We start from the raw sequence: 15,624 nt of genomic DNA on the forward strand, positions 1-15,624 counted from the left end.
TTGCAGGCTCTACTGGTTGTTTTTCACTTGGAATGTGAACCTGTATCTAAATAAACTGAAGCTGTGTCATACTATAAAATCTCTCAGCTTTCTTTCCCAATTATCAGGATGCTGGATGCATCAGGTGTTGTAGACCCTGCATCTGTGTGGGTGGTGGTGGTGATGGTAGTGATGGTGGTGGTGGTGGTGGTGGTGGTGGTGGTGATGGTGGTAGTGGTTGTGATGGTGATGGTTGTTCTGGAGGTGGTAATTATGATGATGGTGGTTGTGGTTGTGGTAGTCGTGGTGGTGGTGGTGATGGTGGTGGTAGTGGTGATGGTGGTGGTGATGGTGGTGATGGTGGTGGTGGTGGTGGTGGTGGTGGTGGTAGTAGTTGTGCTGCTGCTGCTGCTACTGGTGATGGTTGTTCTAGAGGTAGTGATGATGATGAGGGTGGTTGTGGTGGTGGTTGTGGTGGTAGTGGTAATGATGATGATGATGGTTGTGGTGGTGGTGGTGGTGTGGGCCCTTAGGAACAGCCATGCTATGAAGAATAAGCCCCGCTGAACCAGGCCAGCTATAGTGCAAAACATGGCCACACACGTGGGAATCATTGCCCAGAATGTTAGTTTTCTAGAAAGTGAAAAACTAGAGAGAAAAAAAAACAAAAAACAAAAAACAAACAAAAGAAGATTGGTCCGGGAGAAAGTGTGCAATGAAAACACGTCTTCTGAGCAAATCAACATGGTGGCTGCAAATATTTGAATGTACTAAATGCCAACCATTTACTTTCAAATAGTTGGTTTAACATTTAATCAATTTCTATGTGAATTTGATCTCAATAAACAAAAAGATACCAAAGGCAGGCTAGTTGTGCCTGGCCTCCAGGACTGGCTTTTGGCATAAAAGTAAGGTCAGCCCAGATGAGTGGGCTGGGCTGTCTGCCTAGAAGAGGAGAAAATCTAATTTCTCCTTTCTGTGATTAAATGGCCAGAATGCATTACTAACCAGGATGTCAGAGGCCTCCTGAGAACGCATGCTGGCAGAAAGGCCAAGAAAAAAATAACTGAAGAAACCTGTCCAGGCAAGCAGAAGGAAGGAAATATACAAGAACAAAAGCAAGAGGGGCCATGTCTGTCCCACTGCTGTGGAAAGCCACCAACTCCGTGAACTGCAGGTGACCTACCACGTGTTCACTCCAACACCCTCACACCAAAGAAAAGACTTTGAACCCACATCTTCTGAAGTTCAGAATGGGGGTTACGTAAGAGATTATGCAGTGCAAAGCCTGCGCTTCCATCGGTGGCTCACTCTCATCTGCTGTCTCCAGAGTCATCCGATTTTCTGTCATCAAAGGCAAGCAGCCAATATAACGACACAAGGAAAGCCTCTGCTACATGATGCTTGTAGATGCCAATGCTACCATCCTCACCCTTCACACACTCACTAGTCCTTTTAGTTACGGAATCTCATTTTACCGGTTCTTTGTTCCTACATGGCAGGGCTGTTTTCTGTTATTTAGGCACCAACAGTTTGCCTAGAGAAGAGGCGGGAACTCCGATAATACCAGTTTCTCAAAAGCACCTGGAAATGCATCCATTCTTCACAGCGGCCCATTGACCCATGTAAATCCTAACCCTGGCCAAGTCACCCATGTGTCCTGCATCCAACAAATACACTACAAGCAATTCTGTTTGCTAAAGCATGTGATTACACCTCTGAATATGGAACTTCCAAGTGTCAGAGTTTCAGTAAGATTGAACAACATGCATAGGAAAGAATGAAGCTGAGAGTTAGGGCTCCCAGCTCTGTGTCTAGCTTTATGCTAGCTTCCCATTGGCCTCTCCGGCTACTTGGCTCCATGAACTAGTGTCCTTACCTCTACTGTGACCTGCTGTGTGCAGCTATCCAAACACCTCTCAGTCAACCAACCCTCACCCATGATTTGAGCTAAGACTTAAGAATTGCGTCTATGCTTGTCTTACAGTTTGAATTCGCACAGTCACATAGCTGCCCCTTTAAAGTGATAACATAAGTGAAAGGGGGAGGAGTTCTGGATGCGCTGGCTCAGATAGAAGCCAGTTAAAGGCAAGGTATGTGTTCATCAGTATTCTTCTGATAATTAGCTCAATGCCATCATAGAGCCCTTGGCTGTGAATTCACAGCCCAAAGTCACAGACACCACTGTTACTCTCGTCCAAAGACTGCCCACGTTGAACACGGAAGTGCTTGAGATGGACATCAGAGCTCTGCTTTACAGATGCGTGCAGCTGACTCCAGTCTTTGAGCAGCTTTACTAACTGAACCACTGAGGACACAGCAGCGGGCCAAGCTTGGGAAGGGAGCAGTACCTTTACAGCCGGCTTGTTAATTGCATTGTGGCATTCGGTGTGCTGGCAGTGGATGGGATTCCAAGCTGAAAAGCAAAAGAGGGGCAGTGAAGACCTCCTGTTGGAATTGCTTACGCTCCAGTGCAAAACACAACAGATAGTTCACTACTTTTCCTTCTCCTAAATAAAAATAGCATCAACTGGCACCCTAGCAGAATCAATCACCTCTGAGGGAAAAAGTTAAAATTAGGCAACGATATGGTAACTCTATCCACATTCCCCGGGGAAAGAAAACCAGTAGTAGGCGAAGTACACAGGACCATACTACCTCACAATGTTATAATGTTGACAGGTTCTCAGAGTGTCCCAAAGATATTTGGGTAGATATAGCAGGTTATTAAGCCGTGTCACATAAAAAAAATAAGCTAAATTTAAAAAGGTTAAGTCGCCCGATATGGTCACAGACTGTAAATGGTCACAGCTGAGACTACAACAGGCTAGGTGCCTGACCCCGGCCCATCTCACCATGGAGCACTATACAAGTGTCCTATGCTTTTAGCCCCAGAAGCTTTGTGGGTAACGATGTGATGGGTCAGAAGGGACTCTTCACCATTCCAGACCCCACCCCACCTCCTTCATGTGGAGACTGGAAAGATGCGTTTCCTGCCTGAAACACTGAACTATGTTAGTCTGCGGAAAGTCCCTAACTCAGTGTCTATAAAGAATGCAGAAAAAAAACCAAGTCATCTGAGATGGACCAGAAAATACTCACAGCTAGTAACTGCTCTTTACTCACTCTACTGCACTTAACAGCACGCTGTCATTTAAACAGTGTAAAATGTTTGTATGCTTCAAAGTCGGGCCATCTCTGAACTGCCATATTCAAATCTTATGGGACATCATCTCAATTTTAAAAGGGGACAGGAACAACTGGCTGGAAAACAGTATTCTAATCATCGGTTCATGCTGACTTTGCTTTGAGAGAAAAAGAAATGAGTAAATAAATGAATCATTTGAGTATGGGTATTACATAATAACCATATTTATTTCCAGTGTGTAGTAAAGGCAAGGGGACTGAAGAGTGGCTGCAGCTGTCCTTCTGCAACCAGAGAAACTTCACAACAGCCTTTGAACTGTACACCAGGACATATTCGCGGGATAAATGCCTTATTTCCCCCAAACTCATGAAAGACATAGCTAATCCATCACAGCGCTCTTCCTGCTGGGCTCATATTGAATCTGCAATCCTTCTTTCCACTGAACCCCAGTCACCACAAGTCAAAGCAGGGTTGGCATACACAATGCCACTTGCTGACCCTCTCTGAACCCATCTATTGAGAATAAGTCATATTCAAAACATATCGACTGCTGTGGCACAGGCACACATAGATTAGCGTATGCTGCAGCCATGACACTAGGTCAGGGCTCTAATGACTTCTGCTCTGTGGATGAGGGAAATGTAAAACAGCACCAATTCCTTTCTTTTTTTTTTTTTTCCATCCATTTTTACCAGTGCCACTAAGTTAAGGACAGGTTCTAGGATAGTCCATTTGTTTTTCAACTTTGATGGAAATTATTAACCCACAGATCCTAGACACTCAAGAAGTACTCAAGACACAGTGAAGAAAAACACATACAAATGGATGAAAAAAAAACAGCATAAAACAGTTAAAGCAGTCATTAAGGACAAAAGAGAATAAAGAGAAGAATGACCACTGGTGTTTTCTTTCTCAAAAACAGTGCAAGCTGGGGCATAGAAAAGTCTAGCTAAAGCTGGTCTACAAGTCCCCTGCCTCCTGGCTAGTCATTGCGCTGGGATGCTATGCAAACTGCTGCGGGGAAAAACCTTCACCAGCAGTCATACCCAGCCCTGGGCCTTATGTGCAACACTAACCAGCCAGGCAGGATGCAAATAGTACCGAGTCTGCTACGAGTGTAGCATTTAAGGCTCACTCCACGGGACAGAATTGACGCCTGCCACTGTAAACATGGTCAAAAGCCTGCAGGTGGGAGGGTGGAGCAAGGTCATAAGTGCTGGCGGGGAAGCTAAGTGCACATGATGTGTGTCTGCTAAATAACTATGTTTATGTCCACAGGTTAGTGCTGCTATCGGGTCCAATTGGAGATGCTTTCATTTGCAATGGACGGAAGTGGTTGTAGAGACGCATAGCTGGTATAAGTGATGAGAAAAGGTGACTACTGGATGCTCAGCTACAACTGGGACATCTATAGCACATGTGCGCGCACACACACACAAACACCAGCGTCAAGGAACATCATGGAAGAAGAGGCAGAAACATTAAGATCTGGAGGAAATGAGGGAGCACTGGCTTCGTGGATTGAACTGACAGCAGCTGTGATGACATGCAGGAGAAAGGTCTGTCCTGTCAACAACCCGTCCTGGAGGGGGAGGGACTCATACGGCTGAGGCTTCATACACAGTTAAAATGGTTACAGTAGAGGGAGGAACATTTCCCTGAGTGGTGTAGCCACTGGTCAGGTGCCCATGTGCCTGTAAGCAACCTTTCCCCCCGTGTGCCTGTAAGAAACCCTCCTGAGCTCACTGGGGCATCAAAAGAAAAGGCTATGAAAGCAGAAGAGAGTCTAGCTGGGAAAAGAAAGGAAATCAGAGGCAGTTGGAGGAGAATAAGAGATGGCAGTGGGGTGAACGAGATGGGAAACATCTGTACATGAATGAAAACCGCATAACGGAGTCCGCTGTTGTGCACAATGAATATATTCTTTAAAACAGTTTAAAATACACATTAGAGCCAGCTCTTTCATAGGCCAAAAGAAAAACATCTCAGCTTAGAATTCTACATCTAATAAAAAATATTCCTTACAAAATATACTAAACCAAGGCTATTTGGAATATAGAAGAAAAGGAACAAGGGACCAAGTGAAACTGCATCCCTGTGAATTGGTGCGTTATCATCCAAAGGCCGACTATGAAGTTAAAGCTGCACAAGCTGCAGAGAAGAAGGAAAAACCCTTAATCCATATAGAAATAACATCAAATATTAAAAAATAACTCCAAAAGTTGAGATATTAATAAAGAACAAACGGTCTAATCATAAAGGGCCAAAGATGGGCTACCCCCTCAGAGATCACGTGCCAAGAGACCTAGATGATTTACATGCACATTGCATGTGAGTGTTCTAAAAGGCAGAGATTGTAAACTGAGACCCTTTCAAAAAGCATGACCCTATTATACGCTCAAAATACAAAGAAATGGATAAAAAGAAAACTATGCTGTGAAAAGGCTCCACACGCAGAATCTGGAGTTTCTACATAAATGTCAGGCAAGCTGACCCTAGGATGAGAGATGCGAGCAGAAAAAAAGAATGGAATTCCATAAAGAGGGAAAGGCCAACAGAGAGGGCACCAACAACCATAAACACAGTTGCATTAATTAAACGGACAGAACCAAGGAAAGGAGTCTGTAATTAGAGCTGTAAGTTTCAACAATCTTCTCCCAATTTAGTAATTGACAAAATGAATGAGCAGAAAGTCAGTAAATTGTACAAATGAAACAAGGTTCTCACATAATGATCAATATAACTAGATTCTCTGTAGAACCACCCTAAATACACATGTTTGTTTGTTTGTTTGTTTGTTTGTTTGTTTTTGAGACAGGGTTTCCTGTGTAGCCTTGGCTGTCCAGGACGTGCTTTGTAGACTACCCTTGAGATCCATCTGCCTATGCCTCCCCGAGTCCTGGGATTACAGGTGTGCACCTCCGCGCCCAGCTGAAAACACAATATTTTAAACTACATAAGTAACATTTACTAAGAAACACAATAAGAATCAAAACTTTCGATGGAATTACACAGAGCACATGGTGTTCTGAAATTCTCTGATGACACTGAAATTCAACTGGAGAGCTACAACAACTGGAGATCTGGAAAAATCACTAAGTAGTCAGACATTTTAAAACACTTCTAAGCAATGCATGAGTAAAGTCTCCTTTAGCTCATGGTGTGATACATGGAATTAACACTTACAAAAAAATGTTAGAAAGTATTCAATACCAAGAGATAACAAACTGCTGCCATATATAACAATTTCATGAGACACAGTGGAAGCATTAAAAGGGAAATTTATAGCTTTAAATTTTTAATTCTTTTTTTCCCCCCTCTGTGTAGCTTTGGCTGTCCTGGACCAAGCTGGCCTTGAACTCACAGTGATCAGCTGCCTCTGTGTCTCCCACCCAGGTGCTGTGCCACTGTACCGGACTGACCTTTTTTGTATTTTTACCATAAGAATCTAAAGCTATGGCCGAGGATGGTGGTGTATGCCTTTAATCCCAGCATTCAGGGAGGCAGAGGCAGGTGGATCTCTATGAGTTTGAGGCCAGCTTGGTCTACAAAGTGAGTTCAAGACAGCCAAGGCTACACAGAGAAACCTTGCTTTGAAAAACAACCACAACCCCCCCAAAAAAGGTATAAAAACATTTATGCTATTATGCTGTTTCTTAATGAAGATGAAAAACTACAAAATCAAGAGTATTAGTAAAAAGAGGAAAAAATGCAGATACAAACAGAAGTTAATAAAATAGAGAGACAGTACATAAAATAAGTAAAGCCAAAAGCCCGTTCTTTGGGAAAAAAATCAATGAAATTGTTAAGCTTTCTAACCAGTCTGGTAAAGAGAGAAAAAAAAAATCATGATACAATACATAACTTACCAACATCTGAAATGAAAGTAGGGAGTTACTACAGACCGAGAGATGCCAACAGATGTATTAAATGGAGATTATTTAAAGACACAATTTTAAAATATGTCCCAATAAAAACTATCAATTACAAGTAGCCCTACAACTGTCACAGATACTAAATTCATAACATAAAATCCCCCATTTAAAAGAAAACACTGAGCTCAGATGGCTTCAGTAGGAATTTAGGATTCTGTGTAAGATAACACCAATATAGACTCGGAAAAGAGATGTGCTAAGACCCCTCTCAACTCATTTCATGAACCTGGCATTATTCTGTCACCAGGGCCAAGTGAAATATGACAAACCTATAAATGGCCCTCATAAATACAGCTTCAAGAACACTTAACAAAAATTTGGCAATAAAATACGGCATCACAATATGGCATTTATCCCAGAAATTCACAGTTGGTTCAAAAAATGCAAATCAAATCGATGCAATTTGCCCTATTAGGAGCATAAAAAAGAGGAAGTCATATGGTCAGCTCAGCGGAAAGAGGAAACATTTATCCCACACTGACCTTCATTCACTAACAATCTCAGTGAAGAACAGACCAGAACTGCCTTAATCTGATATTTAAGAAAAGCATCTAAGCCGGGTATGGTGTGGCTCACGCCTTTAATCCCAGCACTCAAGAGGCAGAGGCAGGGGAAGCACTGTGAGTTTGAGGCTAGCCTGGTCTACAAAGTAGAGTCCAGGGCAACCAGGGCACACAGGGAAACCCTGTCTCAGGAAAGAAAGAAAGGAAGGAAAGAAGGAAGAAAGAAAGAAAGAAAGAAAGAAAGAAAGAAAGAAAGAAAGAAAGAAAGAAAAAACTGTTATTGCTAACACCATGTTTAATGGTAAACGAAGCCTCAATTCCCTACCCCACCCCCACCCCCGCCACAAGCTGTGGAAGGCAAGGATGTTCATCCTTAGAGTGTCTGTCAAACACCTGCACAGTCCAAGGTAGTGTAGAAGGAAAGACAGAAAAAGACAGATGCGAAGAATGAAGGACAGGAGGAGGAGACGGAAATGAAGATAGGCACGGATTATAAAGGAAGTTACAAGTATCCTTATTGGGCCGAGATGAAGGCTGAGCAGTTAAGGCACCTGCCGCAAAAGTTACTCAGGATCCGATCCACAGAGCTCGTGTGAGTAAAGGTGCAGGCGGAGGTGGGCACAGCGGCCAGCCTGGAATGCCAGGCTCGGAGGTGGAGATAGGGGATCCCTAGGGAAAGCTGGTATATCAGTGAACTCTGCTTGACTTAGGGACCCTGCCTCAGTGAAAAAGGGGGAGGAACAGCTGAGGAAAAACGGGGGCCTCTGAACTAAGGAGTACACATGTGCACCCCCACACGTGTGAGCACATACACACATGTGCAAGCACCACACACACACAGACACATGAAAAGAAGGAGAAAAAGTATCTTTATTTTCAGAGCACATAATAATTTTTAGAAAAAAATATTTAAAAACTCACAGGTAAGACAGGGAAACTGGCACGTGGCTTTATCAACGTTCCAGTTATAAAGTGTATTTCAAAATCAAGTCATTTCTACACATTAACAACAAATAGAATATTAAGTTTTGGCATTATTTACATTAACAACCCAAGCTATAAAATATTGCAAATAATTTTAACAAAATATCTGTATCAGCTATACAGGAAAATGAGTGAACATTGCTGAAAGTTTAAAAACACCTAAATAAGTGGAAGATGTCCTCTGTCCATAGATTAAAAGGACCAATATTACAAAAATATCGATCCTCCCAAACTCACCTATATAATCAATGCAATATCAAATATTCAAGTTCTTATTCAAAAATCCAAGCAGATTATTTTATAGAAATCACAAAGTCCGTGAAGATCCAAAGGACATCATATGGTTTCAAAATATACTTTATCATGTAGGGTGTGTGTATGGTGTATATTTCATGTGTGTCTGCACACGCACATATGAGTGTGAGTGTGAAGGGGTGAGATAAACATCAACTGTCTTCAATATTTTTTGTCTCCACCATAAGTTTGGAGACATGGTTTCTCCCTGATCCTGGATCTCAGCAAAACTGACCAGTCCCCACGCCTCAGAGGTTCCACCTTCTCCTCCACCAGCTGCCTCCCTGACACTGAAGTCACAGGTGTGTGCTACCATGACATTTTACATGGGTGCTGGGAATCAGGTCCTCATGCTAATCTGGGAAGCACTTTATTGACTGGGCTATCTCTACACCCCTCAAAATATGCTATAGACCTCAAGTGGTAGCATGTAGCTACGGCACTGGGAGAGATGTCCAGTTCTAGAATACCCAGTTCTAGAAACAGATCTGAAAACCATGGGGTCAATTGTTTTTCAGAGAAGAAAATCAAAATCAATTCAATGGGGGGGGGGGGAGTTTTTCTACAACTTGCGTTGGAATAACTGGGTCCTTTAGGGGCAAACTCACCCTTCCCTCTCATTCTACACCAAAAGCCCATTCCAAATGGACCAGAGTGCCAAAATCAAACTTCCGGCTGCCTAGGAGAACTTTTTGATGGGTCTCATGATACAGACCTGTAACCTCAGCTACCTCAGGAGGGGAAAGGAGAACATTAAAGCCCAGCGAGGCATAGGAGAGTGAGTTCGGGCCAGCCTCGGTGAGACCACGCCCCTAACTGCAAGGTGAAAGAGGATAGATAGATGTGCCCTGGGATAGCGATCTTCTCTGACAAGCACAAGGCCCTGGATTTGATCCTGAATTCTATAAGGGGGGAGAGGAAAAAAGTAATTTTTTTCAACCTTAGTAGAGACAAAGAACCATAAAAGAAGATACAGATCAATTTTAATATATGAAAACTTTAATAAAGCACCTGTTTAGGCCATGGATATAGTGGCCTTGAAAACCTGGGTCCAATTCTGACCCCCAGGGAGAAAAAAGAACAAAAATGAAAGATGAACCAAAAAATGCATTAAATGAAAGGAAACATGTAAAAGGCTGAGAGGAAATACGTCTGAAAATTAACTACTCTAGGGATGAGCAGATTTTAATAAAGAACGTGAAAGCTGTGTGTGCCAGAACACACGGCCTCTCAAAATGAGATGTCAAAACTCCTAGAAATTCAGAATCTCAGGGGAGACTAACAGAATAGGACAAACATGGACTTACATAAGACATGATCAAAGTATACACATCCTAAAACAAAAGAGCAGAATTAGAAATCTTTGCTTAAAGAAAGAAACTGTTTTGCGACAGGTGTTTATTATGTAGCTGTGTTTTGCTCTGTATCACTAAGTATGTAGTACTATGTGTCTATGTCTTAATATATATCTGTGTACTACCTATGTATCTGTGTATTAGTATGTATCTATGTATTAGTATGCAGAATTTGGCCTCTGCCTTTGGATGTAGGGGCTACTGTGTTGCACTGCCACTGTAGATTAGTGGATCCTGGATCAGCATATATAGTAAGTAACAGAGTAAGAGAGACTGAGAAGCTAAGAAGCTAGAGAAAAGTAAATGTGTGAATTAGTGCTGATAATTGCTACAGATTACAGGAGATAAAATTTTGATTTAATACTCATTGGTATTCCTGATGAACATGTCAAAATAATTGGAAGAAAAGCAATAATTCACACTTCATTAGAGAAAACTTTCTTGAAAAAGTCCCCAAATTTGTACATTGAAAGTACTTTACTGGAAGCCAGTGATGTAGCTCCGTAAGGCAAGGTGCTTGCCACCAACCAGGAGGACCTGAGTCCAAGCCTCAGAACCCACGTGGCAGGAAAGACTCAATTCCCAGAAGTTGTCCTCTGACCACCGCGTGTGTGCTATGGTACATGTGCATGAACACATATGCACACATACAAAATTAATAAATAAAAGTAAAAAATATTTAAAGAAAGTGCTTTACATTACAGACAAAAATCAAGGAAAAGATATCAGCTCAAAATGTTCACGAAACCTTTAAAAATAAGTGAAGAAAACCAAAGAGATTTCTATAAAAGATGAAATCAGAGTGGTCTAAAATTCTTCTTCCAATGGATAAAGAAATTGTGGCACATTTACACTATGGAATACTACTCAGCTATAATAAAACAAGGAAATCCAGAAATTTGTGGACAAATGGATGGAACTAGAAATGATCATACTGAGTGAATTAACCCAGGAGCAGAAAGACTCACATGGTATATACTCACTTATAAGTGGGCACTAGCCCAAGAGGCATGTCCCATGAAAGTCTTCACTTACCAAGAGACTGGGATAGATGTGAGGACATCCTACTGGGAGAAATATACGAGATGGGGAAATAGAAGGACCCAGAGGGTCTTAGAAACTTACAAGAACATTGGTGACGGGTGGATCAGAGCCCAGAGGGTCTGCTCAAACTATTGCACTAACCAAGGACAATACAAGTAGTAAACATCAAATCCCTTCTCTGATCTACCCAATGGACAGGGCAGTCTCCAGAGTTATGTGGAGAGCAGGGACTGACTCTGACATGAACTCTGGTGCCCCATATTTGACGACCTCCCCTTGGTGGGGAGCCCTGGTGGCACTCAAAGAAAGAATAGGCAGGCTACCAAGATGAGACTTGATAGCCCGTGACCATAAAGTGGGGGAGGATGTCCCCCTTGGCCATGGATCTAGGGAAGAGGAATAAGGTGGGAGTGGGATGGATGGAGGAACGGGAGGATACAAGTGATAGGATAACAATTGAGTTGTAATCTGAATAAATTTATTTTTAAAAAAAAGAAAAGAAAACCTTAAAAAAATAAAATTAAATAAATAAATAAAATTCTTCTTCCGTGATTTTAAATGCCAGAAAACAATAAACAAATGTTTATGCATCTTCCACAGTGAAGCAGATTTTTTTCATGTGTAAAGACATAGAGAAACATTTTAAATATGCTCAAGCTTAAAGAAAAAAAGTAAAAAACTATATTCCGTCGCTGAAAATATTTTTTTTTCCAGTTCAGTAACACACATATATAATGCAAACACTTGGTTAAGTGGCAAAAGCGTGATGAGGAGCGAAGGCCAGCCCTGCTGGACATCGGGTTTCAGGCTTGCCTGGGCTGCGTGAGAGAGACCCCTGCCTCAAAAACAACACAAAAGACGAAGGTTATGAAACATACAAAAGACACAGAAAAAGAATGGGTGGGGTTGTAGAAAGAGACCTAGCCTCATCTAGCATTAGGAATATGGATTGTAAAATAATTACTTAGGCTTGTTTAAAACCATAGCCAAACAGATTGTTAAAATGAGAATTCCAACAGAGAAATGAAAATTCTATTGAGAAATACTACATGAAAGAGAACATATAAAATCAATAATTCAGTAGGTGGGCTTTTAAAAACCACTGGACACGGCAAAAAAGGATCGATGAACCGAAAGACAAGTCAATATGATTCTAACTGAAGTGCGGCTTGATTTCCTTACGCAGGTGTTCACGTGTTTCTGTGGGTGACTGCATACGTGTATGGAGGGGGGCTCATGTGGAGGCCAGAAGTCAATGTGAGCGTCTTCCTCAGTCTGTCACTCTTCACCTCATACTTGTAGACAGGGCTCCTCACTGAAGCTGATGCTGCCCCCAGTCACCCCAGGGAGCCTGTCACGCCTCCCCCAGCACAGGGTCACAGACACAGACCACCGCGCCCAGCTTATCATGTGAGTGCTGGGATCTGTGTGTGTACACAGTTCCTCATGCCTGTGCATTCACGGAGCCATGTCTTCAGCCACCCTACATGCCCCACCCCAAAACCGATAGAGTATATAAAGCCTCTGGAGGTAATATTCAATACTTTTACAGTCTCTGGACAGTGAAAGAAACACCGTCTGGAGAGAACAACATCCAAATCCTTATGATGCCAGCAAGAGGTAGAAAAACACATACCCTAAAAGCTCAACAGATCCCAAGCAGAGTAAATACGAAGACAACCATGCTCCACACATGAGAAAACTATTAAATACCAAATAGTAGGAAGACCTTTTAAAGATGCAAATAAAATAGGTATTGCACTGAAAGCTACAATGATTTTCCCCTTAGGAACAGCAAACTGACACAACTAAATAATGTTGAATGAGAAAAAAATCATTTACTAATCACAATGAAAGTAAGGTAATTTTTAAATATAGCCATAACTCAAAGATGTAAAAATTAAACAATACTCCCACACACACTACAGGCAAAGAAAGATCTAGCAATACAATTTTTAAATCATCTGAATGAGTGTTAGTAAAAATGTAACACATGGGAGGTGGAGAGATGCCTCGGCAGCTAAGAGCATGGGCTGCACTTCCAGAGGACCAGGGTTCAATTCCCAGCACCTACATCAGACAGCTCACCACCATCTGTAACTATAGCTCTATGTGCCCTCTATTAGCCTCCATGGACACCAAGTATGCATGTGGAACACAGACACACATGTAAGCAAAACAGATATACACATAATAACAAAAAATACAAAAACATTAATAAAAAGACAGCATGTCATAACCTGTCAGATACAGCAAATGTAAAACTCAGAGGAAACTGGCCATTTACAATAGATGATCATTAGAAACCATTCTAATGTTAAAGTCAACAGTCTAGGCATCCTCTACAAATCTTTTTAAAAGAGAGAGAGAAATAGATCAAATTCAGCTCCAGGAAGTATTAAAAGATGAAATCATAAAAAAACCTAACCTTTATCCATCTTCTTGGGTTTTGATTTATTTCAGATGATATGAACATTACGATAAAATTTCAAGATAAGGGGTTTAAGTAACTGGAAATGAAACTTCCTGAAACCGATCAATATATGCAAATCCCAACAGCCACCACCGCAATGAAGTGCCCCTACAGTCAGGAGCAAATAGGCGTGTCCGTTCTTCCACTTCTGTGCACCAGCCCCTCTGCTGAGGCTCTCAGACCAGGGAACAAAGAGGGAAGCCAGCCGTGGGTGGGCACAAGGATTGAAACAGACTGGCATGGAGCGTCTGTGTAAGAGGCCCAGGCAGAGCCACGCAGGTGCCTCCCGAGCCAGCCTGGCGATCCTAGTGTGACCCCCCAGAACCCACATAAAGGAAAGAAACGACCTATGAAGCTGTTCTCTGACCTCAACACACAAACCGTGGCACATGAGCCCGTACGTACTCATCACGCACGCACGCGTGAGACAATAATACATTTTTAAGTCAATTACCTACTATTACACAAATCATTGGATTTCATAAGATGCTCATAGCAGCTTCACACATCTTCCCCAAGTTAAAAACAACACAAATAGTGATAAAATAGGACATTTGGAGAATGAAAAGAACTAATATCTTTAACAATATAGGTTAACTCAGTAACGCTGTGCAGATGAGTGAAGTGGGCAAGGAAACTGCATGCTTCTTCCATGTAACTTGCATGAATGCCTGAATTAGATGAACGCATCAATTCTATTAAAACCACATCAGTGATTGCCCATGGGTAGAAGAGGGATGTGCTGATCTGAAGAAACGTGCTATTATTGTCTGTGGTTTATTGTTGTCCTTTGTTTGTTTGTTTGTTTGTGTTTGTCTTCCTGATGACTATAAGAGCATGGTACATTGGCTGAAACTAATCCAGCTGCCCACATGATACCTTAATTAAGTACCATTATCACCAACGGCCCCGAGATAAAACCTGACATTTTCCATAACTGAAAAGACATCAAGTATCAGGTAGAGAAATCCTATGAGCTGCCAGGAAAAACAAGTAGAAATAACTGAACTAGACAGAGCACAGCCAAGTAGCCAAAAAACAAAAAAACAAACAAACAAACAAAAAAAAAACCGTATATAAGTAAAGAGAGGTTTGCGTCTAAATTAGCAATAGTGTGCGTCGAAATAACAGCAACAAAAATAAAGCTCATAAAATACTTTCAAGGTTTATAAATAAAATGACTACCAGTTTAGAACTATATACATAGAGAAAACACACTTAAGAGGATCTCACATCCTGGGCTAGTTGGATTTTCACATTAAGAACTCTCTCAAAAAGCTAAATAAGTAAATAAAATAAAGGCAAGACAATGACATTGTTTTTCCAGATAAATACAAAGAGAGAAAAATTAGCCCCAGTAGATTAGCATTAAAGGAAACACAAAGGTGCATTTTAAAAAAAATTTTTTTTCAAATGTCTGAAGTACATGGTAAACAAGTTTGAGGACAAGCGTTGAGACCCCGGAGCCCATGTGACTGGCAGGTGGGTGTCCTGGCTCACCTGAAATCCAGCACTAGACAGATGGAGATGGGGGCTGCCCGGAGAGAGTTCGCTGGCTTTTTGTATAAGATAAAAAGTTGAAAATAAAAGAATGGGGAAAGTTATACCATAAACCACTCGCACAAGGCTGCATAGCTATATTAGCCTGTGACAAAGTACATTTTAACACAAAAAGAATCATAAAAGATAAAACATACATTTCAAAAAAAATGGTAAAGGTTTCAATTCACCTGGAAGAGACTGGATTCTAAATTTGCAATTTGTATATACTTACTAACACCATTGCAAAATATAAACAGTAAGTAGATCAGAACAAGAAGGAATTAGACAAATCCCACAATTATAGTAAAAAAAATCAAGGCTTCACTCTTGGTAATGAAAGGGAAAGTGAACAAAATGCAATGACTGC

The 15,624-nt window shown here is 41.5% G+C and overlaps 1 protein-coding gene across 9 annotated transcripts in view; it reads right to left on the reverse strand.

The window, feature by feature from the left end:
- Positions 1-15,624, reverse strand: part of UNC79 (unc-79 homolog, NALCN channel complex subunit) — a 243,657-nt gene that overhangs the window by 144,181 nt on the left and 83,852 nt on the right. For all 9 annotated transcript variants that reach the window (XM_084793187.1, XM_084793186.1, XM_084793181.1 and 6 more), the window contains exon 8: positions 2,331-2,395. In XM_084793187.1, coding sequence (XP_084649313.1) covers positions 2,331-2,395 — 65 coding nt within the window. The remainder of the gene's footprint in view (positions 1-2,330; positions 2,396-15,624) is intronic.

The sequence above is a fragment of the Acomys minous genome, assembly GCF_964271855.1.
Source record: "Acomys minous genome assembly, chromosome: 8".
Taxonomy (NCBI): domain Eukaryota; kingdom Metazoa; phylum Chordata; class Mammalia; order Rodentia; family Muridae; genus Acomys; species Acomys minous.